The following is a 24,864-nucleotide window of genomic DNA, read 5'->3' on the forward strand; positions in this document are numbered from 1 at the left end:
GATCCTGAAATGTGCAGTCAACTTATGTTTAGTATCATTACTAGATGTGATTTCCAAAGAAAGACATATCTTTCTTCAGCATGTAAAGCATCATTACATCCTGATTCTTTACATGCTGACTTTTCAGTGGCTTAGAGGATTCACATTGACTATAATGCCACAAGGGAGAGAAACAATGAAAGTCGTTTGTACAGAAGCCAGTGAAACAAATGCCTGATGTAAAGATTTAGAGACTTCACTCAAGAAACATGGAGTGTAACATGGGGTTCAAACTTCCCTTTGAGCAGAAGGCTGCAATGGATTTTATCTGGCTGACTAGGTAGGGCATAGCAAATGCTGAGCTGATAATAAGGATGTTTTCACAGATATATTTTTATCTTCATCAAAAGTTTCAGAACTAGATTCTGGCCTTATTCAATTTAATTTGGAACTGTGTCATTACTAACTGCACTTCTGTGAAAATGAGGTCCCCTGTGTTCAAATAACTTACTTACCTTTAAATGCATTTTTAAAAGAATATTATTTTCTGTATTTATGGTGTCTTTAATGTCAACCTGTTCATCTTCAGAAAAGACAAGGCTGGTAATTATGGTGTTCCAGCCAATTTCTTCTTTCTGTTAATAGTAGTGTATGTTGTTTGTCACTGCTGCAGCTTTTGAAAGCAGCAAGTGGAATAATGCCAAGTACCTAATGGCTTTTACATTAGTCTGCATATATTACACTTCAAGTACATAATTAATCATGGTGAATTGCATTGAGATTCACTCAGCTAAGAGCAATTTGACTGCCCTTATTTGTAGCAGCTGTTCATATTTTTAATGAAAAGGATTTTTTAGTGCTTATGCTTAGATATCCATATTGAAATTTTAATTGAACATCATTATTGTAAGTATACTTTCTTACGATTTTCTCCCTGATAAAATGAATTTACTTGAATTTTCTCGGTGGGGAAAGTTGCTGGAGATCTGTAATAAAGTGTGACAATGGTTGTTTTCTTTCACTAACACTGCAGTGTGAATAATCAAAAGATGAAATAAAAATCAAGAAACATAATTACTGTAGGTGTTATTCTGTATGACAGTATTTACTCATAAATGATGAAATACACTGTCCTATAAATCAAGTGAGCATAACCACAAGTCTTTCACTTACAAGATAACATCATACTGTTTTGCCACCTACCTGCCCTCCATCTCAACCTTGTTTTGTCACAAGACAGTAACTGCTCAGAAAAGCAATAGTTTGATCCATTCTGGGACCACTCTGAGTGGTGCTTCATGAATAACAAGGAGGGGAGGATGGCCATCAGCTCTTAACCCTCAGGAGACCTTACTTGCAAACTCTTCATTGCTGCAAGTCTGTGCTTTTCCTGGTAGGGAAACCAGTGCTACCAGAGTGTTAATGCCAATTGTAATTAGACCCCCAAAGATCATAGAATTGTTTGAGTTGGAAGGGATTCTTCAAGATCATCTAAGTCTTACTCCTTGTAATGATCAGGGACACCTACAGCTTGATGAGGTTGCTCAGAGCCTGAGCTTGAATGTCCCCAAGGACGGGGCATCCCCCACCTCACTGGGCAGCCTGTTCCAGGGCCTCACCATCCTTATTCTAAAGTACTTTTTCCTTGTATCCAATCTGAATGTCCCCTCCATTTCCCCTTATCACAGCAGACCCTGCTAAAGAGTCTGTCCCCCTCTTTGTAGGTATCGTCATGCACACCATTTCTTGCCATAGCATCTGCAAAGATTTGTGCAGTTATTAAAATTAAAAGTATCATTTTGAGAAATGCATCCTGCACTCAGACATGTATGTTGATGTTGCTTTTGCAGAAGACAAGCTCCTGTGGCTGCTGTGTTTGCAGGCAGCCCACAGTTAATGGGTGTGATTAAGCTTTGTACAGGATGGATGGTGTCAAGCTTGCCTTTATATAATGATGATGATCTTCTAAAAAGAAATGAAAATGTGAGTATCCAATTCCATAAATGTGTATGTATTACTAGTGATTTACAGACTATTCCATCCTGTAAGACTCAAGTGCCTGATTGAGATGTGTGGGAGTACTGTAAACGTTAACACTTCAAAGAGGATGACCTTGTAATATTCCTCATGCCGTACTCATTTGCATTGCTCTTCCATGTTCCCAATTCTTTTTCCCCAAAGTGTTCACATTCTAAGGTGAAAAAAGAGCATGAAGTATCATAAAGAAAGGTAACGCCAGTACACAATCAGTAAACCCAAGAACAAGATTCCTTACCGAGCAGTATGATAATATTGAGTTTTAGGCAGGCTGGCATTTCTGAATGATTCTGAGCAATAGTTTTTTATTCTATACATTTTGCCGGGGGGAAAGTCACAAAACAGAATGGACTTACCCTGTCTCTGACTAGCAAAGAAATCAAAATTGCTACTCAACCTCAGTTCTCACTCTGAATATTTCAGGATTACGGAAGGCAAATGTAAGTCTCTAGCAGGATATTTGACTTGGAAAACAACTGATAGGAGCTGCTTTCCTCTTTGCCCGAATAAAATGGGAAAAAAAACAAAAAATATTAGAAGAAAGGGCATAGTCCAGCAAATAGGGAGGGGAATATCAAATAAATTGTCTGTGCTGTACTCTGGACAAAAATGAATATTCTTAAGACTTTTCAGGCCAATATAAGTATGTAAAATGTGAACTTACTCCAGCAGAGACAAATGCTTCCTATTCAGCTTCCCATTACCTCACCTGCTTTGGAAATTTCAAAAATAGATGTTTTATAGCTTGGCATCTACATATAATGCATATATAACTTATTAAAGGTAAGTCATCCTTTGCTCACCACCATTTTCATGATATTTAATTTTTCACTGATTTTTACCATGCATTAAAATGTGTTCTTACTTTATAGATCTATCAGATATATTCAAAGAGGTCAGCAGAGGATATTTATAAGATTCTCACATCCTACAAAGCCAATTTTTTGATCATTGAAGATTCAATTTGCAATGAAGTGGGACCTGTAAGAGGATGTAGAGTTAAAGATCTATTGGATATTGCCAATGGTCACGTAAGTAACAGCAAGACAAAAGTGAGTGTTTGAATGCATAAATAATTCATTTTAAAGGAAACATTCTTGTAGTGTTGATCTTATTTTTCTAATTATAATGTGTAGACAAAGACTCATAAGACTTAACAGCGATCCATTCACTTTTGAGGTGTCTGTTTCTTACATAACTGTAATCTTACCTCTTACTATTCCTTACCTGTCCTAATTCCTTCTAATACATTAATATCAAGCAGTGCTGCTTTTATGCCAATCGTTAAATACAATTTAAGTAACTTCTAAATTGGACTATAAATTTTGTTGCCCAATATCCTATTTCTGACTCTGGCTAAGAGCATAAGCTTTTATGGTTTATGCAGGGCAAGACAGAAATGTTCTCCAGCAGTGTGTTGCTAAAGGACTTTCTCACTGAGAGAAACTATCTTTGTGTTCTGGGAGACACTGAAAGATCTACTTATTTATATTTCTGCATGAATTTGTCTTACCACTTTATTTTTTTTTTTAAATCTCTGTAAACTTCTGCAATTGGAAAAGGTAGGAAAGTGATGTATTAATTCACAAGGCTGTTTCAGATGGTAAAACAAATTGTAAGGGAATGTAATTAAATATCTGTAGTGTGAAATGTACAGAATGCAGAAATAAATGAACGTACAGAATTGCATTCTGCAGTCATTTATCTTCAGTATTTTAATTGATTTTCTTCTTTCCTGACAGGTGGTTTGTGAAGAAGGTGACAGTTATGCCTATTCAAAATATGGACGATTTTGTCATGAAATCAAAATGAACTATTCTCCATATGTGAATTACTTCACTCGAGTATACTGGAATAGATCCTACTTTGTGTATAGGATCAACACTGTGATATCCTTCCAATCGTGACAAAGCATGCAAGCTTTTTTTTTTGAGGATTGACTGTGATGGAATTCGGCTGGAAAAATTCCTTTTGATTAAGAAAATTATTTTTACAGATACATGTGGGTGCAGTGTACTGACCAGTTTTTTGGGTTTGTTGTTTTTTTTTTCCACCAAACTGGAACTGTTTGAACTCTACAGACCAACTGTTACAGATACCTTCTTTGAAGGAACCAGGAAAATTTGACAAAAAAAGTCTCCACAAGAAAGTGTGACAGTCTTCCATGTTCTTGCATTTGTCTTCCCATTGTAAATCATCTTAATCTTCATTTAACAGATATTTCTAACTTCAGTGTTAGAGAGCTGATGTGGATAGACTTTGGAAAAAGTTGTGTTGAAGAGCTCGTTTAAGTCATGTAGCTTCTATTTTCTAGTAAGAAATCAAGTGGTGTATCCTAAGTCTTCAAGTGTTTGGGTTTGTTTAATATTTCTAATATTTTTCTTTGGTTACTGTGTTTTTTTATTCTTCCTGTTTTTCCACTATAAACACTGCTTTGTTTATCGAACACGTTCATACACCTTATGTTTAGGTAAAGTATTTGTATAAATCAAATAAGGAAGATGTTATTTAAACAATTCCATAGGCTGGGGCACTGATCTCTGCATTGTTGGAGACGTGTTGGAGGAAGTGCTTGGACTTGGACGTAGCTGTAGGAGTTGACAAAGTCAGATTTTCAGCTTGAAAAGAGCTTGACTTCAAGATTCTTCCATGCTTACATATGTATGCATGTGAGCATATGTGTGTTTTAGCAGCCATCAGAATGGGCCAGTATACAACACTATGCTGTACTTCAGACAAGTGTAGCATGACGACTAGGTTTGCTGCTGAGACTGCTGCTCTTCACTCCTGTGTGCAAGCTGGTGTGTGTGTGTGTGTGTGTATGTATGGCAAGGGATGGATGATGGTCATTTCATTCAACTTATTATTTTGTGATAGATTAAGGTAGTCAGAACTAATTTTAAACACTGTCATCACCATCATTAATCAGTAATGGCACAGTAGTTCATAGCTTTTTATACATTAGTTACGCAGCTATGCTGGGAACTTTGAAAACGTGGGAAAACACTCTAGTCTTGATTCCCTCCAAAATTTGCCTTTGGTATATGACCCCTTTTGCCTCTACGACTTCCTTGAATCTTCCGTTCATCCTTTTTTGTTGCTAGCTGAGGTACTTTGAAGAGAATGAATGATGCTTTAATTCCAGCTCTGGGCCTAATTCTGGTATTGTGAATGGAACACTCAACAAAAGGTAATCGTAACTTTGCTGATGTAGGTACAGCTGGACAGAATGCCAGGACTTAAGTTCTGGGAGAGAGTCCTCACCACCAAGAATTGCATGTAGTTATGGATTCTTGTAACACCTGGCCCAGAGACCAGTCTGTCAGGCATGTGGGAACGATTCTTTGGAGTCCGGATGTCTTTAAAGAAACATCTGGCTTAATAGGATGAACCTTCAACTGAACAACCATTCTGCCAATGAAAGCTGCGAAACTATCCCTACTACATTTCTTGATTAAAATGCAAATTCAGAGGGATTGACTCTGAAATTGTTAGGAACTGCAACGTGTTGATGTATGCGCATGATTCCTATCTGCTGTATGCAGATATGTTGTTTACTTTACACTAAAGAATAGTGCTGAGGTTTCTAAACATCTATTATCACTATTCGAGTGATTTAAAAGAGAAAAGCTTTACTGTTGTAAATGTCAACGAGTCTGTAATCTGTTTTTTCTTTTAATCTGGTTATATTTTTAGGCTTGTGAATTTAGACCAAGTATTAAAGTTGTTAATTTTATTTGAAACCAGTGCTTAGATAAACCCATCGAAAATACCCAATGCGATCATTGGGAGAAGCATTTATCAGTGTAACTGGGTTATATGTTAGAAGTAAATATCCTTTCTAGGGATGCAGTCATTGTGTGAGGATAGCATGAATGTCTCTCTGGCCAAAAGCAGCCTGTTTATTTGCTTCTGCACAAGTGTGTATGTTTTGCTGCACTGTAACAGTTTCAGACCTTTCAATTATAATATCAAGATAAGCTTGTGAATTAACTTGGGTTATGGCAGGCAATCAGGAACCTTGTATGTGCTATGGAGTTACTAATTGAAAGTAAGCGTAGAGTTCTGTGTACAACTTAAATTTGTTTGAATCACTGTCTGGAATTACATATCTACGTGTCAGTGATCTGCTCTCTTGAAGCTGATTGTTCATGAGCACTATTTCATACCAGCAATAAGGCATACCAGGTACCACATTTCAGGGTTACAATTGCACTTGGGTGGATGAAGCTGCTCAACTTATGGCTTCTTGCCTTATAATGCCACACCAAGATGCAGCGTATCAACTATCCTGGACTGCCTGTTGTGTTTTACAGCGACACTTTGTGTATGTGTGACCACATGGAGTGTAGTTTGAATACTTACATGTAGAGCACATTTGTTAAGAAAAACACAAATGAGGCCAACCATACATCTAAGGAAATTACATATGTTGTAGCACATTGGGCTTTATACATGTTTGAATGAACATGTTGAACTTTATTTGAACTGTGACATAGTTATTATTAGTTTTGTCATAAAGATGTATTCTTGATACTTCAATCGATTCTGTATAAGGAGAATCATTTAAGATTTTTACCTTGCTTTTTATATTAGAGAAGATTGTATAGCAGCATCATTGGCGCAGCAGCCTTAAGTAACAGAGAAGGAGCCTTTTGCTGGGGGAAACGTCGCTGCTGTCCTGGTCGGAAGGCATGGAAGATTCATATCTTGTGAAGAAAATGATATTCTTGAATTTCTTATCCAGTTATGGATTAGCAAAAATACTGTTGTATGCTCTAGTCTCCACCTTCTGTGGGAAAAGATGGAAACAGTAAGTTCTGTGATATCCCTCGGAAGGACAACCGTGGGGCATAGCCACATCTGACTGGTGCACACAACCCCAGCTCGGTTTTCAACCCAGGTCGTGGGTTTCAGTTCCTGAGAGGGTTGGGGGAAATGTTTTGCAAATTTTTATCTGTTTTGCTGTAGATGTTGCAATTCAGTTGAAACATGTGCCTTGCGAGCTTTTATTAAACAAACAAACAACTCCACTGGTGTTTCTTGTTGTGAAGGTGTAAGAAATTCCTGTGCCTCTGATTCCTAGAGCTTCTGCTGTGTCTCGCTAGCCTTGCTTCCAGAGATGCTCCTGCAGTCAGTGGATGCAGCTGGGTTGTCTGCTAGCCGTGTTGCTGTTTTCCTGGCTTATAACTCATATGCAGTCCTGCCTTCCAAGCAGTGAGGTTACCTGTTATCTGATGGAGAAGAGATGGGTGCTAATGCCTGTTAGGTTTCAAACTCACTTCGAGGAAGCAGAAGTATCTATGATGCTAAACTTGTTAATGGTGACATTAGCAGTTGCATGGATGGCATCTGGATAGATCTGTGTGCAGTATTTGATAGCACGTCTAAGGAATCCAGTTTCTTTCATCCCATGTGCTTTGTGGATAGGTATTTTATCAGAATGATGTATAAATAGTATACAATAGTAAATATTTTTCTCTTGTGACAAACTTGCTGTGCCAAAAAATTGTATGGATGGATGTGGCTCTGGGCAGGCTGGTCTGATGGTTGGTGACCCTGCACATAGCAGGGGGTTGAAACCAGATGATCTTTGTGGTCCTTTTCAACCCAGGCCATTCTATGGTTCTATGATGTTTGTGACACAAACCATTTTATGTTTTCTTTGACACTGTGATACCTTTTTGAGGAAAGAAGACACCAATTTAATAGTTCATAATGAATTAACCTTTCTCTATTGCAGTAATAAGCCGATTTTTGTATCTGTGCCACCTGGAAATGAATTGCAATGCAACATCAAATGCTTACTGATTTTTAACTAACTCACATATCACATCTTGAATTTTTACAGTTTGTGATTGGAGCCTTCTGTCATTTGATAAGATATTAGAATGAATGCTGACTATTTTATAATAATTTACTATAAAACAATATGAAAACCTTGGGATTATTTTAGCCAAAGTTTCTAAAGACAGTAAAAATATCAGATATAAGAATTGGTCATACAACCAGACTGTTCTGTAAGATGAGGGTGAATGTAGGACCACTGTGGCACTCCCCCTCATTCTGAAGGCAGGCAAAGGACAGGCAGGAATGGAGCTCCTCCTCTGTGCTGCACCATAGGAAACTCCGTCAGAGCCCGAGCCTTGAAATGGGGTATGAGGAAGAATTCATGTTTGCTAGAGAAGGATCCCAAAGCTGAATTTCACTGTGATCCTTCAGCATCAGGAGCTGCCAGTGCCCTGATGCTTTCTGAAGAGCTTGTTCAATTTCCATTTATTCCTTCCCTGTTTCCTATCAGAGTCAAGAGCCACCTCACTATTTGTAGTGGGGTTGCCTCTTCACTTGACACTGCACCAGGCTCTCTGTGCCTTCAGTTCCATGGGATGCCCAAGTTCCTTTGGAAGATAGCTGCACAGGAGTCACCCAGTCACCTCAACAGCATCCTGCCAGGGGGATGCAATACTGCATAACCCAGCTGTCCCCGATGGCCAGGAGGAAAATGACTCTCACTGAACAGACTGATGGAGGTGTTTTTTTCATATTGGTATTGTTTTCCAACAAAACAACGCAGTTTGGTCCTTTTTTATAGTTGCAAAGAGTCAGTGCAGCCTATTATAAATAACTTTTCCCTTTTCAGAAGATGTATTTGATGTGTACATAACTGCCCAACCCCAGCAAGAGCAGTGCTGAGAGCTGGTCATCACCACCAAGTGCACCTCCACTGTGCTTGCATCTCACTGTAGGGTGGGATTTGTGTCCACCAGTATATATCTGCACGTATATCTGTTGTCACTGCAATGACTTTGTGCAATTGGGTGTTGAAAATAACACGGCTAATGCTCATGATGTGGCTGGCTCAGATTAAGGACCACAATTTAGTTGTCTTCCTGGTGCCTTTCTGAGGTTGGGAATTACCTATGTTTTTAGGTGAGAGTGTAGGGGACGCACTCAGACCTGGGGCAGTGAGTTGCCCCTTGCTGGATCCTTATGGTCGGCTCTGTGGCGTTACAGCAAACCACTGTTGGAAGTGGTTGGGTTCACAGCCTGCCTTCCCATCCTGAGCAGACAGGAGCCATCAGCCCATTGCTTTCCCAGGACACCACAGGATGTGGTGACCCAGCTCTGCTCATTTTCAGCACCTGCACCTGGCTGTCAACTTTCCTGGGTGCCCAAAGTATTTGCCCAGTGCTGACTGCAACCGCTCCTGGCACCTGAGCATAGTTTTGCTTCCAGCCCGGGTGCATTGTCACTGAGGTTACAGCACAGCTGCCTGGCCATCAGCTCCTGCTGCAGCAACCAACGTATAAACGTGAACCCAGTGTAGCCAGTTGCATGCAGAGGCTCAGCAAAAGGACGTTCCTAAGCTGTCTTTGGGAGAAGGCAGATTTTGTGCTGCATATTAGCGGGAGGCTGCTGGGACCTGTGCTTAGAGGAAATAGGTGACCTTTGTTTTGGTGAGTGGTGAGAAGTGATTGGCCTGGGATCACACTTCTAGTGGTAGGATAGGATGTAATGGCCTCAGGTTGTGTCAGGGGAGGTTCAGGTTGTGTATTAGGAAAACATCATTCTCAGAAAGAGGAGTGAGGCAGGGGCACGAGCTGCCCTGCATGGTGGGGAGCCACTGTTCTGGAGGTGGTCAGGAACTGTGGAGATGTGGCACTGAGGGACACGGTTAGCGGGCATGGTGGGGGTGGGCTGACGGCTGGATCGGATTATTTTAGAGGGTTTTCCACCCTTAATGATTCTGTGATTCTGTTGATTGCGTTACAACCACGACGGTGATCCCACGCCCAGGTTGCTCTCATCAGGTGTCAAGCAAGCGGCGCGTTTGTTTCCCTGACTCGGTGGGACTGCTTCAGTATCGCGCTAGAGCGGCACGCTAATCCCTTCCCCGGGATATCCCTCCCAAGGACTGAAACGTAGTTGGGGCGTTGCGCTGATCTCGTTCGAAGCTTCCCATAGGACGCGGCTGCGGGCAGGACCCGCTTCACTCGCCCCGGCCCCTCCTCGCTGCCGGGGGCGCGGGCCGGGCCGCACGTGGAGGGGCTCGGAGCCGCGCCAAGCCAGCTCGGTGCGATGCTGGGTGCGGGCGGGCTGCTGCTGGCCCTTCCGCTGCTCTGCGGGGCGGCGGCGGGGCCGGGGGCGCCCCGCCTGCCGCGCTTCTCCGGCTACGTGCCCGAGGACAGCCCGGCGGGGACGCGGGTGCCGCTGCGGGGCCCCGGGGAGCCGCCCGCCCGCTGGGCGCTGCGCGGGGGACGGCGCGCACCGCTTCTCCCTGCAGCGGCGGCCGGGGGGCGAACGGGGGGCGTCGGAGGCGCGCACGGCACGACTCCCGGACCGGGGGGCGCGGGCCGAGTACCGCCTGCTGCTGCCGTCCGGCCCCGGGCAGCGCTGCTGCGCGTCCGCGTCCTGGCCGGCGACGACCGCCGCCCGCGCCCGCCGCCCGCAGCCCGCCTGGAGGCTGCCGAACCGTCGCCGCGGGGCGGCGAGCCGGCGCGGCTCCGCGCCTCGGACGGCGACGAGAGCCCCGACGCGCCGCTCGCCTATCGCGCCTGGCCGCCCGGCGCCGGAGGCCGCCCGCTCTTCGCGGTGCCCCGCGGCGGACGGGTGCCGAGCGCGGTCTCGCTGCCGGCGTCGCGCCGCCTCAGCCTCCGGGCGCGGGACCGAGGCCGTCCGCCTCGCCCGCTGCTGGCCGTGCGCGGTCCGGACGAGGAGAGGAGGCGGCGGCCGCGCTCGCCGTCCCCCGGACCCCGGCGGTACGCGGCACGGCTGCCCCCGGGGGCGCGGGTGGGAGACACCGTGTTCACGCTGCCGCGGGGCCGCGACGCCGGCGGATGGTTCGAGTTGGCGGCACCTGGAGCCGCACCGCTCGGCGTGGACCGCGCGTCGGGGCGGCTCTACCTGCGGCGGGAGCTGCCGGCCGGGGGCGGCGCCGAGGCGCTCGTCAAGGTGCACCGCGGCGCGGGGAGAGGTAAGGGCGGCCGGGGCGCGGGGAAGCGGGCTGGGCTGTGCTGTGCTGGGCGCTCGGGGCTGCGGGAGAGGAGGTCCGGGGAGACGTTATCGCTCAATGCTGCCTGGAAGGAGGCTGTGGCGAGGTGGGCGTCGGTCTCTTCTCCCAGGTAACAGCCGTAGGAGGAGAGGTATAATGGCTTGAAGTTGCGCCGGGGAGGTTCGGGCTGTATTTGGAAAAATCTCTTCTCAGGAATGGTGAGGCACTGGCACGGGCTGCCCAGAAGGGTCGTGGATTCACCGTCCTGGAGGTGTTCAAGAGTCACGAAGATGTGACACTGAGGGATGTGCCTAGTGGGCATGGTGGGGGTGGGCTGACGGATGGACCGGATGATTTTAGAGGTATTTTCCAACCATGATGATTCTATGATTCTCAGCCAAGACCCAGCCAGTGCTGGAAGCTGTCTGGACAACGTGCTGCCCGGCGGCCTTGCTTATTTTGAACACGGCAATTAACCTTGTGAGCGGTGTTGTGTAAATCAGACACGCTGTCCTCTCTGGTGCAGCTCTGTGCCATGTTCACTCGTGTCTGTGCACAGATAATGTATTGACAAGGATTGAGCCTCGGGGAGAAAGGAGTTTGATGGTCAATTGGGGCAAGGTCGTTTTGATGCTCTTTTGAGCTGCTTTTAAAATCAAAACTATTCCATAGCTTTGCCCAGGGATGAACTGAGGTTCTCTTTCCTGCAGTTTATGTTACACAATCAGAGCTGGAGGCTTCTACTATCTTAGTTTCCTTTGAAAAATGTGGTGAGCTGTCTGAAGCCAAGCAAAATTTATTTGTGCCTGCTTATCATTTCTCCTTTCTCGTGCTCCTTACCAAATATAATTAACAGCAGGTGACTGGCAGGCACTGGAACAGGTTGCCTAGAGATGCAATGGATGCCCCATCAGTGGAGATGCCCAAGGTCAGGCTGGAAGGGCTCTGAGCAACCTGATGTAGCTGTAGGTGTCCCTTCTCACTGCAGGGGAGTTGGACCTGATGGCCTTTAAGGGTCCCTTCCAACTCCAATGATTCTGTGATGCTAAGACACAGCACTTGTGCTGCACAGCTAAAATACTGAAATGTGATCTGTGTACGGAGTGCCACAACCTCCTGCTTCCCAACTCACTTGGTAGCACTGATGGGCACGGGGTTACCCTCAGTGCTGTGAGGGCTCCATAGCTGGCCTTGTGGAAACACAGCTGATAAGAAGCATTTCCAGCTGTAAATAAAACCAAAGGAAATAGACCATAGCTCTGACCAAGAAGTCTGCAGCTCCTGATTTTTGGGTGGTCCTGTGTGGAGCCTGGAGCTGGACTCAATGGCCCTTCTGGGTCCTTTCCAACTTGGGATATTCTGTGATCCTGTGACACTGCTGCAGGACAGGATGCCCGGAACATGGATACAAACATTCTGTTTGTCCATGAAGGGCAGCTGGGCAAGCACATGTGCTGCCTTTGTGTTTGGAAATCCGAGCCTGGGATGGAAGGGAGCTTCATCCCCTCCTTCATCCTCTTTGAAGGTTGTTCTTACTCATGTGAGCTGGGGCCTCCTCAGCAGCATTTCATTAAAATTTCCATGCTAAAGCAGTAATTTAGTGCATTACTCTCCAACCTTGAAGTTTCTGCCTGAGCAGTGAGGTAAGCTAGTGGGAACTGTCCAAAATTTAAGAGAAATTTTAAACAAATCCTTTAAACATGTGGCCTTGGGAAATGGGCTGATGGAAAGAACTTGGGGTTATGCTCCTGTAACTGTACAGTTCTTGGTGGCTTATGTATTGCTGACTGAGGGATGGACCTGAGCACAGGGTGTGTAGGCTGCTGTCAGTGCTGTGTGCCTCCAGCTGCTGGCTTATATCAAACCAGTTGGCGGAGCTTTGGGCTGAGCAAATACATGGAATAGACAAAAGCTTTGGGAGAAGAATAGTAAAGTGCTAGTGCTGTTGGATTCAATGATTCCTAAGGGTCCCTTCCAACTCGGGATATTGTGTGAGTCTATAATTCTGTGTGTCTGTGGAAGGGAAGAGGTTGCCAACTACTTTCACTGTAATAAACGTCACTTAAGAGGGGAAATGTGGTGACCTCTTGTATAGGAGAACACTAAGGAGAGAACAGACTGGGTTCCTTAAACCTTGCCAACTGAAACCTGAGGAGTGGTCCATGTTGGGTACATGAAATATCCCAGCAGTGGCAGCAGGGTGGGCTGCAGTGCTGCTGGCTGTGGTTAAGCAAGGGGGGAAAGCCATCAATGCTGAAACAGTGCTGATGAGGCACTTGGCACTGTTCCTCATCAAGGTGCACTGTGGCTGCAGGCTTTTGATCCACAAGCTTATGTAGTGCCTTTGTATGGCCATTTCTGTAATGTTACTGGTAAGGATATTGCCCTGCCTTCAAGATATGGAAGAGGTGGTCGTAGCTACTTATTGCTGTGGTGTGCATTGGGTGTGGCAGGGGATATGGTACCCCTGAGCATTGGATCTAATGTCCTTAGTATATCTCTGAGAAATCACATCTATTCATTATCAGAAACTTCACCCCCAAGCATCTCTCATGGCTGATTGGAGCAGAATTGACCTGGCACTTCCATGACTGCACTAAAACCATCCTGTGCAACTTTTCTTGAGAAAGTTGGAGGAAAGAAATGAAAAAAAGGAAGGGTCTGATTCCAGAGTGTTATTACCTTTGCCATGAAGCTGTCCCTCTGCTGCTCCCCCCAATGGGAAGGGCAGCAGAGGTGGGAGCATCACAGGCATCGCTCACCAGTCTGCTTGTCAAGACCACATGAAAACTGATTTCTCTTATCCTTTCCTTCAGGGGAAACCCTTAGTTGAGATCCCCGTCTTCTGTCCAGCTGCTTTCTTAAAGCTTGTAGGAGCAACCCAGCAAGCAGACCCTAATGCTGTTTGGCCAGGAGAGGGTGGGCCCAGCTGGCAGCGAGACTGTGAGCATCATTGCTGTAGGCTCAGAGGCATTTGTAAAAGCAACAATGAGTGCTGCTGAAAGATTAATTGCTGCTATGAGGCATGTTGTTGGAAATACAAGTGCTCTGTAAGTATATTATTCCTGTGAATGCTTATGTCTGGGGGACATTTCTGAAAGGCACGAAAGTACTCACAGAGGAATTTTCACGAACTGTTTCCATCTATATCTTTTTTATTTTTTCTTATATCCAATGCTTTTCTTCCGTCCTTTTGGGCACTGTGTAGTTGCTGAAGGCTGGGTTGCAGGTGCCTGGGGGCAGGGGCTGTTAGAAAGCAGATTTATGAGACACATGACACCTTAGGCAGCACTGGAGTGGTGTGACTGATTGTAACTGCAAAAACAGGTGGATGCAGATTCTCTCAGTCTTCTGTTGAAGTGTGGTTTTAAAGGGAAATGCAGATTTTCTGCAAGCTGCCTGCCAAGTGTTTTACCTTACTGCCTCAGCAGCTGCCCGGCCTGCAGCCTGAGGGCAACTTAAGCCTATAGAAACAAACGAGTGCCCCTCTGCCTGTTTTTCCTTTCTGCTTCAACCAGAACACTATGATCTTCTACAGTTTTCAGTCTGTTCAACTCCATTTTTAAAAATTGCTCCTGTAAAGGGCATTTCATAAGGAAAATGAGAGTGGTGAGGTACTGGAACAGGCTGCCCAGAGAGGTTGTGGATGCCCCGTCCCTGGAGGTGTTCAAGGCCAGATTGGATGGGGCCCTGGGCAGCCTGGTCTAGCATTAGGTGGGAAGGTTGGTGGCCCTGCATGTGGCAGGGGGGTTGGAGATTCATGATCCTTGAGGTCCCTTCCAACCCTGGCAATTCTGTGATTCTGTGAAGATTGTGGATTTACAGGACGTGCATTTATAGGATTCTAGAGCCACTTTCTTTCCTTTCTTCGTGTGACATTTGAGATAGAAGTTTATTAGCTCATTCAGCACCCCAGGTTTTTCCTGGCCATTACTTCTTTTTCTTTAATTTGAGAAAAGCTGGTCATTTGAGGCTAATTTTTCATTTCAGTCCTGAAGACTGCAAGCCTTTCTCAGGCTGGATGGGGCTGACAGAAGCTGCACGGGTTCTTGGGAGGGTTCAGCTGAAGCTCCTGTCCCTGCCCTGTGACCACTTGGCCCAAGAGCATGGCAAGGTGCTATCTCTTACATTCAAATGGTTTATTTTGCCACAGAGAATATAAGCAAGACATAAACTAGCATTATTGCTCAATGTGAACATTTTTTTACTTCTCAGTTTGTACAAGGTTTCTATTGTAAACCCACATTAGTTGGTGTAGTTCAAGACCTCATCTCAGGAAGAGAAAATCACATCTATCACATTTTCTCCTTCTGCTAGGGACAGGAAAATGATTAAATGGACATGGAGTTGATACAAGATTGTAAGAAAAGCCATTTGTATTTTAAAAACCTTTTCCAAGTCTTTTCTTCATGCTCTTTTCCACTGGACACAATGCTCTTCATTACTTGGACAGTCGCACAGTGAGTTCCCCTTTCCTGCTGCCCTCTTAGGGCAATTATTGGGGCAGTTGCCCTCTGAGCAATTATTTTGAGCTTAGTTTAAGTTCCTTTTGCTTAAGTTCCTGAGGCTGGTTTTGCTGCTGCCAAGCAGCCTCATTCCTGGTGTGCTGTTCATAGAATCCTAAAACTGTAGAATCACAGAACCATAGAATCACAGAATCCACATGGCTGGAAAAGACCTCTACGATCATTTAGTCCAACCTCCAACCCAACCAGCCTTTGCCAACCCCTTGTTCTTATTTGTAACCGAGGAGTAATGCTGAAGCCTTGAGGACATGCTGGTATATCCATGAAAATCAGCCCCTGGAATCTGACTTCCAGCTGGATCGTACCAAGCTCTTATTCAAACGTGTGGTGTCAATCCCAGTGTTTTATCCCATTGGTGGTCTTCTTCACAAGCTACAGAGCCTGTTTTCCTGGATTGTTTGTTTTCAGTAGATTCATATTGACAAAACGGGCGAGCTGTTGTATTTTGATTTGATAGGATGCTACAGTTGTGACAGGGGAACAAAATAAAACATTATTGATTTCAACGACTTGATCTGTTAATGGCTTTCCAGTTCTGACAGCTGAACAACCAATACGAAGCTGGAAAAAAATTATCTTCCTCACTGGGACTGGTTTTGTTGTATGCCTCTACATCTGGCAGGCAGAAACTCTGTGACTGTGTGGCATCTGCCTTCTTTGAGTTCATACCCAGGGAAGAGATGGGCATGAGAACTGAGCTCAGGAGGGAGTGAGGCAGGAAAATTCAGCTAAGAACTGCTAAAGAGAGGTGCACACCTCAGGTGCAGGCCTTAGGCCTATGTGTGCACCCACGGCTGTGACCTGAGCATCTTGCATGGTCCGGCATTCTGAACATGAAGTGCCTCATCTTTGCTTTGCCAGCACCACAGCATTCTGAGGCACTTCCCAGAGCTGTAAGTCCTCTTCGGTGCTGGAGGGAGTCGTGCTTCTGGACACTGTGATGGAAAACCACTGCAGCAATCAGGCCGCTGTGGCACTGCTGCTTCTGCCCAAGAAGCCCCTCTGTCCACCAAGAAGAAAAGGCAGCAGTGGCTATTGCATCTCCTACTTGCCTTTTTAAAGAACTTGATGTCTCTTTAGAAAGATGTTGGGATCTGAAATGCTTAGCTGTTTCTTTTGAAGTTTTGGTCATTATGAAAAATAATCAGTATGTTATTTTGGTTGAAAATTATGTTTAATGGACAAAAATCTCAGTCTTTCTGAAGGTGAAAGCTTCCTTAGAATCAGTGAAATCTTTGAGTTGGAAAAGACCCTTAAAGGCCATCTGGTCCAACTCCCTGCAGTGAACAGGGACACCTACAGCTACATCAGTTTGCTCAGAGCCCCATCCAGCCTGATCTTAGGTGTCTCCAGGGGCGGGGCATCCACCACCTCTCTGGTCAACCTGTTTCAATGTCTCATCCCCCTTATTGTAAAAAACTTCTTTCTTACATCCAATCTAAATCCCCCCTCTTGTAGTTCCCAGTCCTGCTGGGCTCTGCACAAGCAAATGGGACATGGGTGGAGTTCAGCATAAGAAAATTATCATTAACTTGAGCAATACAGTTATTTCCCTGGATGTTGTCTTGAACTCAATAAAATTGATTCCTGTGTATGGGTTGTGCCTTTTTTTGTTTGTTTGTTTTATTTTAATGAGTAAAGCTTATGTGAAGGGCTGATATTTTGGTGTAATGGTGCTCTTTACAACTCTTTACAGCAGGATCTTGTTATTGATTCTATTTGGTACTGGCCAAATGGTGCTGGATATGGATGGGCTGGTTAATATGTCTGTTTCTCAGCCCTCCTCTTAGCTGTGAATGAAGCATTGAAACCTAGAGTAGCGCTGGTCATCTCCTAGCCTGGTCTGAGGGCTGAGCCTTGCCTTTTGCTGAATGGTTGCAGAAGTTTCTTAGGATAATGTGTCTAACAAATGTTCCCATTTATTCAGTGTTGGTAGTTTACAAAAAGAGAAACCGTGTAATCTAAGAATTTACTCTAGCTAAAGAAACCCTGTCTTAAATTATTTTAAATACTTCAAAAACTAAACATTCAATGAAGTCTTTCCCCTCGTGGGGGCAATTATCTCAGATAAATTTGTCCAGACCACATTTTTACTGGTGTAAGACTTCCCATAAATGCTAGTCTTCCATGTCGGGGGATGTCTCTGTCTGTGGGTAGTCTTTTATTTGGTATCTGATCTCTGAGGTCTACAGTTAAGATTTGTTTGGAATTTCTGGCTTCTTTCTGGCCTTCAGTTTTGCTCACATACTGCTTTCTTCTTTGGTCCAATGTAAAATTTGGTTGTCCTAAAGACAGAGGTTGGGACCTCCTCTGTGAGACATATGGATACCCAGGTGTGCGTATCTCTTCTGACAGTGCTGTAGACCTTAGCAGACTTGCAACCTTGTCTGAATACCTGACCATATTCTGTCAGGCAGGCAATGCACATTTCTCACGTGTTGATTTCTACTTTTCTCCCTTTCTGCATTTAGGGTCTGATTGTTGGGTTTTTGGTTGGTTGGTTGGTTTGCTTTGGTTTTTTATTATTATTATTTAACTTATTTTGTGTATTTAATGGTCCAAGGACAGATATAGACTGGGCACAGGATGGATTGAGAATAACCCTGAGGAGAGAGACTCGTGGATGCTGGTTTATAAGTGCTCAACATGAGCCAGCAGTGTGTCCTTGCAGCCAGCTGTATCCTGGTCTGCATCAAAAGTGATGTGACCATCAGGTGGAGAGATTTATGCTGAATCTGTTGAAAATAAAATGGTCAAATTTCATCTGGATTTAGATAAATATGCATTTAAAATTGTTTCATGGCTAAGTGGCGTAACTGGCACAGTGTTTAACATGCGTATCTAGTTAATCTTTATCTATTATTGAAAGTATTTTTAAGCAGTTGTTAAGTGTACTTAGTGCACTTAACACAAAAGTCCATATGTGAATGAATTCTTCGTGCATGCAATAGGATGAATGTGATGGGTGATTCAGTTTGGTTTACAGCTGCTGAAGGATCCGACCGTAAACACTACTGATGAGAGCCTGTGCACAATCTGGCAGTATGCTCATCTTTTGCAGACGACGACTGGTACCTCTGCCACGTGACTCTCCTGGCCCCAGAAGAGGAGCTCCTGTCCTGGGCCATGTACCCATACCCCTACCTGGCACGCGTTGATCCAGATGCGCGGAAAGGCACTCTTGTCTACCGGCTTGCTGCACGATACAGCAACAGTGAGAACACCAGTGCTGGTGTATCTTACACACTGATTGCAGGTAGGTCTAGTCTGAAAGAAATGATGAGTTTCTGCAAAGCTGCAGATTTTTCCTATCAGTTTCCCATATTATTATTTCAGTTGATAGATTTTACCTCTTGAGAGATCCTTATGGATACAGCAGGTAAAGAAGGTGGAGGTGCTTTAAGAAAAATAGGTGTGTGGATGGGAATTATCCTTGCTTTGCCTTACTTCTATTTTGAAAACAACTGCAGCCTTATATTTTTTTATACATTCTGTCCTCTTTTACTGTGCACCAGTCAAGATAACATGGTGTGAGTGAGAGACGAGGAGAGGGAAAAAGAAATGCATGCAGGGATACAGGTAGATGATTTGAGGGTAGCTTACTTTAAAACACTGAAGATGCAAATGTTGGTGCCCCCCCTCCCAGAAGCACTCAAGGCCAGGTTGGATGGGGCTGTGACCAACCTGGTCTAGAGGGAGGTGTCCCTGCCTATAGCAGGGGCTGGAACTAGATCCCTAAAGGTCCCTTCCAACCCAAGTCATTCTATGATTCAAATGTTCTTGCTATGGGGCATTTTTCAGACCAGCTTTGTGTGTACATTGGTAGGTGGCGAAGAGCGATTTCATGTTGATGTGGATACTGGGATCATCATGACCACAGGCTTACCTCTGGTGTGGAACAAGGAGTACGTGGTCACAGTGCAAGCCTCAGACGAGTATGGCAACAAGAGCCCTTTTGCCTCCATCTCCATCCTGGTGGGCTCCCGACCTCCACAGTTCACTAACATGTCCTACAGTGTGTTTGTCCCTGAAAACACACCACCGGGAGAAAAGTAAGTTCTGCTTTGTTGTGTGAGCCGTCTCACCTGTGTCAGGGATCAGCTTGGAGTGAAGCACTATTCTCTCCCTCTTTACAGAGTGGCAGTGGTTGAGGCTGTTTCCTTTCAGAGCCAGCCCCTGTCCTACTCGCTGCTGACGAACCCCAGTGGGCTGTTCACTGTGAGGCAGGAGAGCGGCGAGCTCCTGCTCACCCACCCTGTGGACTATGAGGGCGAGCACCACCTTTACCACCTTCTCCTGAAAGCTGTGGAAGCTGGGAGCGCACTGAGCAGTGTGACTGAGGTACGGGGAGTGCTTCACTTGCCACCCACTGTCCCATCCATCTCTGTCACCTCATCACCTGAATGACTTATCATGTATAGAGAGTCCAGTACCTAAAGGGGGACTGTAAGAAAGAAGGGAATAGACTTTTTAGAAGGGTCTGTTGTAATAGGACAAGGAAATGGTTTCAAACTAAAAGAAAAGGGATTTAGATTGGATGTAAGGGAAGTCTTTTACAGTAAGGGCGGTAAGGCACTGGAACAGATTGCCTGGAGAGGTGGTGGATGCCCCATCCCTGGAGATATTCAAGGTCAGGCTGGATGGGGCTTTGAGCAACCTGATCTAGCTGTTTGTTGCAGAGAAGTTGGACTAAATGGCTTTTAAAAGTCTCTTCCAACTCAAACAATTCTATGATTCTGCTCTATGAAGGTAGGTGGTCCTTGAGAGGGAGGTCTTGTGGTCAAGGCAGAAGTTTGGACTCTTATATGAGGCCAATTTAGGCTCCAGAAAAAAAAATTCTTATTGTTTGGCTATGGCTTTGCCTCCCATAAGCTTGGAAGTGGAGGTGGTAGCATTTCTCAGTGCTGTGAGCGTAGTGCAAGGAAATGTTTAACATTGCTGCTGTCCCATCCTTAAGCCTTCAATGAATGCCCAGACTTTGTCTGGAGTGAGGTGCACGTTTTCCTGAGCATAGAAAATGAACTTATATCTCAGCGTGTCCTTTTTGTCTCAGGTTATGGTCCACATCACGGATGAAAATGACTGTTCTCCTGAATTCCAGAACTCCATCTACAGCAGGGACAGCATTCCTGAAACCATTCCCATCGGCACATCTCTCCTGCAAGGTGAACACCTTCCTGGCACCTGTCACTTTGATCTTGTCACAGACCCATTCGTTGGTGTTACAGGTTCATGTTTCTGTCATGAGAAAATACTCTTCCATGGCAGGCAGTGGCTTTATAAAATGTGTGTCTGCAGATGGCTTTAGGTATCCTGGAAGTAGATTTATAAGTGTGTGTAGGTGTTGAATGCCTGAGTCTAGGGGCAGTTGCTGCAATGGGTGCCAGGCAGAGCAGCACAGGAGGGTGTTGGTGATGCTGCAAGACATGGGGAGCCCAAAGCAGAAGGATCTGCACTGTTGGTGTAGAGATGCTGCTTTGGGAGCACCTCTGGGTGGTCATGTAGCTGTGCTAGGTCATACTGGCAAAGTTCCTCATGGTCAACTTCTCCTACGTGAAGTATAATGTGTGAGGCAGCTGGGGCAGAGATGACTGGGCATGAGCATTGCCCTCTGATGCACATCAGAGCAGTTAAGGCAGCTGACAGGTATTAACTTAGTGGACTGCTTTAACTTTAAACCTTGTGGCTGTATTTTTACTGAGAATGGTCATCTTTTTGATTACTGGAAGCAGTTTCGACTAGGTTTTTTTTTCTTCTTTAGAGTTTTTTTTAAAATGGGCAGCAGCTATTTTTTTCTCGTAAATAGTTTTTAAATGCTGTATAACTGACTTAAAAAGTGTTAGAGAAGAAGCCTATGGAAAACATGTGAATTTACATTTATTCTTTTGATTTATCAGTCACTGTCCCAAGTTTGTTGTGTGTAAGGTGATCACATATTACTTGAATGTAAACCCTGAGCACAAATGTGAGTCTTCTAGGTTGGAGGGACCTTAAGGCCCAACGAGCTCTAACTCCCTGCCATGGGCAGGGCTGCCCCCCACCAGCTCAGGCTTCCCAGGGCCCAATCCAACCTGGGCTTGAGCGCCTCCAGGGATGGGGCACCCACAGCTTCTCTGGGCAGCTGTGTGCCAGGGCCTCACAGCCTTCATAGTGAAGACTTTCTTCTTTATATGTGATCTAAACCTACTCTCTTTCAGAATAGTATCCTGCTGACAAATTAGAGCAGTTGGAAATAATTTTAAACCCCAAGTTCCAACCCAACCTTCAGTCACTTTCAAAATACTGTGTTAGCACAAGTAAGGACTAAACTTGGATGGTGTGGCATGTCTTGTCTCACTCCATAAAAGAAAAGGAATAGAAGTCCATTCCTCAAACTGATGTCACACTTAAACACCCTCTATCTTAGGTGTCCTCAGATCTGACAAGCCAATCATGATGCCACATGTAGCACAAAGATGCACTGCTTAAAACTCAGGCTGAGACCTCAAGGTGGTGATAATTTGTGTGAGAAATGGATGAGCACCAAGGCAAGACTCAGTGATGAAGTACACGTGTAGAAGATGTCTCTTTTGAAGACAAGGATGTAGTTTTCCAGCATTTGAAGCTGAATATGCACAGGACACAGTGGGGATAATAAGCTTAGTTTCCCTTGCATGATGACATGCTGATAGCAGGGCTGCAGGGAGTGCTTCCCCTGGAAACTTAACAAGAAAGCAAACAGCTGCAGCTCATGCTTTGGTCTAATGGCTCACGGGAAGAAATAAGTTGCCAGCTGATCAGCTGCTAAAAGTTCTCAAGTATGTGATTTTCTTTAAAAAGATGAAAGCTGTTCTCTCCATGAGATCTCTAAAGCTGATCAACCGTGGGAAAAAGTGTATGCCCCACATCCAGAGCAAACGGAATGGCAAAGCTGTGCAGTGAGGTTTTCAGTTGCATCCAGCTTGACTGTCTTGCCATACTGAGTGAATGTCAAGGAAAAGAGCTTTCTTAAAAAAGAAAGTGCGAAGTCTAAATACAGTGACAGTAAAAATGGGCAACTTGGTCACAGAGCTGAGCAGAATCGGGAGCTGCAAGGGAGGGGTAAGTGCAGTCACCTGCACATGGAGCTGCTAAACCTGGCTGCTGAAGCTAATACCACTCCAGAAAAGAGCACCTCTTACCTGGCTGTAGTTCCTGGAGGACTAGGAGGCATGTAGCAGCCCCAGGTTGTCCTACAAAGAAAGAGAAATGCAGATTCAGGACAGCCTTTGCTGTGCTGAGGCTAGTTTTTCTCCTTTGCTGGTGTAATTGTTCAACTGCACTGCTGCACTAGCAAAGCAGGGCTTGGAGTTGTAGCTGTCAACTTCAGCCAAACTAGCAGGCCTTGATGTGTAGCATGCAGTAAGCTAGCACACAGCATGGGCAAAACTAGCTCAGACCTGCTTGCACTTCCTGCGTGAGTCTCAAAATACTTTTGCAGTGCAGATCAGTTTATAGGATGAAATGGAATGGGAATGGAATTCCCTGTTGCTATTGGGAAGCAAGAGAGTGTTTTGCAGTGTATGAGTAAGCATCACATTCCCTACTTGCCATAGAAGAGTGTGATCAATGAGCATGTAAAACATGTTTTTTGTGAATGGTTACATGTCAGTAACATGGTTACATGTCAGCTCTTTAGAATAAATCAGAACCATCCACATCAAAGCTGCATTACACTTTATACTTTTCTTTCTAAAATATACACTTTACCACAACATTTAAGTTTTATTTCACTTTCATTTCTACTTTTGTTGGGTTTTTAATAGATGTAGATCTTCAGTGCAGCAAGAGTTGTTAACTCCATAGCCTTTGCTCTCGTAGTCGTAATACAGCCAAGCATTTATTTACTCACAACAGAATTTTGAGACGTGAAACAAGAAGTTAGAACCACCATACACTGAGGTGAGTAACTTCCCAAAGGCAGAGGTGGTTGGTCTTTCCTTTTGCAGATAAGTAGCACAGTATTTCATTGCTCTTTTTGAAATCCTTCTCTTCCCTTCTTCTGAGCAAATCTGCTGATCACTGTGGGTAGCTGCCTCTGCACCCCATAGAACTGTCTGTTGGGGTGTCCGTGTGCTTGTTGCAAGCACTGGAGTCATTCCTATGCCTTCCTCAATCCTGTTGGCTGCTGCAACGGCCACACTTGTGTCCTACTGCCTGAAAGAAGAGGCGGTTTAGCACTGGTGTGGGTATGAGCTGAAACCTCGCTGTTTGAGGAGGAAAATGGCAGGGTAATTAAAGAGCTGAGCTCCCGCTCTTACAATCACTTGTGATACAACATGTAAGGCCTCTTTGTTCTGCCGATTTGCTGCTGCTGAGCAGATGGGACATCGCCGTACTGAGCAAACACTTGCCAGGGAGCAATGTTTAATCACTCTTTATACCTTGAAGTGCCAGGTAATTAAAAAGTGCTTTAGCTATAACATAGCTGGGAGCTAATTAAATGGGAACGGCATCCCCTGAGAGAGCGAGGACACAGTTTGTGGCTGATAATGCTCTAACAGTGTGTGTATTGATTGCGTGGTAATTACTGGTGCTGAGTGCTGCTGGCACGAGGCAGGCTGCAGTGCTGCAATGCGAGAGCAGCTCGCTGCTCGCTGCTCTCACACTGCTGCTGGGGTGCGTGTGGGACAGAACTGTTGGCTCGCTTCCTGCTGAGTTCCTTCCCACAGCAACACAGCTTTCATGGAGAAAACAGTTTTGTGCGAAGTCTGTTCCAAAAGAAGTTTACTATGTGGGAAACAGCACACCCAAACCTTTTCTGTGGTGTGACGGGTCTGTTACATGTGTTCCCTCACAGTGCTTGCCACAGACTGCGACTCTGGCTCCAACTCGGAGATCGCTTACTTCATCCAGAGCACTGATTTTTCCATCACCCACCACGGCGTCATCAATTCTAACCAGAGGCTGAACTTTGAGCGAGCGAACCACATGTATGAGTTTGTGGTGATCGCTGTTGATAAAGGACAACCCCCTCGGACTGGAACCGCGTCGGTGCGCATTCGAATGGCCAACGTGAATGATGAGGCGCCCGTGTTCTCCCAGCCTGTGTAAGCCAGCCTGAACACCCACTTTGCCCACTCAGCACCCACAGATGCTGTTCATGTGTGTAACCTTGATAAAACTTGACTAAATGGGTTGGGTTTTTTGTGCATTTGTAAGTACCAGTGAAACCAAAGGCTGCCCAGAGGGATTATGGATGCCCCGTCCCTGGAAGTGTTGAAGGTCAGATTGGATGGGGCTCTGGGCAGCCTGGTCGAGTATTAAATGGGGAGGTTGGTGGCCCTGCATGTGGCAGGGGGGTTGGAGATT

The 24,864-nt window shown here is 45.1% G+C and overlaps 2 protein-coding genes across 5 annotated transcripts in view; both read left to right on the forward strand.

Moving 5' to 3' along the window:
* Nucleotides 1-7,829, forward strand: part of DPY19L4 (dpy-19 like 4) — a 28,633-nt gene extending 20,804 nt beyond the window's left edge. For 3 of the 4 annotated variants that reach the window (XM_090137813.1, XM_031591014.2, XM_031591013.2), the window contains exons 17-19: nt 1,830-1,962; nt 2,889-3,047; nt 3,759-7,828. In XM_090137813.1, coding sequence (XP_089993939.1) covers nt 1,830-1,962; nt 2,889-3,047; nt 3,759-3,923 — 457 coding nt within the window. In that variant the 3' untranslated portion in view covers nt 3,924-7,828. Of the gene's footprint in view, nt 1-1,829; nt 1,963-2,888; nt 3,048-3,758 lie in introns of all 4 variants that reach the window. The other variant, XM_090137812.1, reaches the window with a different exon arrangement.
* A 2,266-nt stretch (nt 7,830-10,095) lies between these two features.
* The window catches only part of LOC116227621 (neural-cadherin-like), a 43,539-nt gene continuing 28,770 nt past the window's right edge, over nt 10,096-24,864 (forward strand). Inside the window, 8 exon segments of the mRNA XM_031591020.2 lie at nt 10,096-10,269; nt 10,271-10,382; nt 10,385-10,990; nt 18,596-18,790; nt 19,361-19,586; nt 19,671-19,875; nt 20,588-20,699; nt 24,353-24,602. Of these exon segments, the coding sequence (XP_031446880.2) occupies nt 10,096-10,269; nt 10,271-10,382; nt 10,385-10,990; nt 18,596-18,790; nt 19,361-19,586; nt 19,671-19,875; nt 20,588-20,699; nt 24,353-24,602 (1,880 nt within the window).

This window comes from Phasianus colchicus, chromosome 3, assembly GCF_987193195.1.
Source record: "Phasianus colchicus chromosome 3, bPhaCol1.hap1.1, whole genome shotgun sequence".
Lineage (NCBI taxonomy): Eukaryota > Metazoa > Chordata > Aves > Galliformes > Phasianidae > Phasianus > Phasianus colchicus.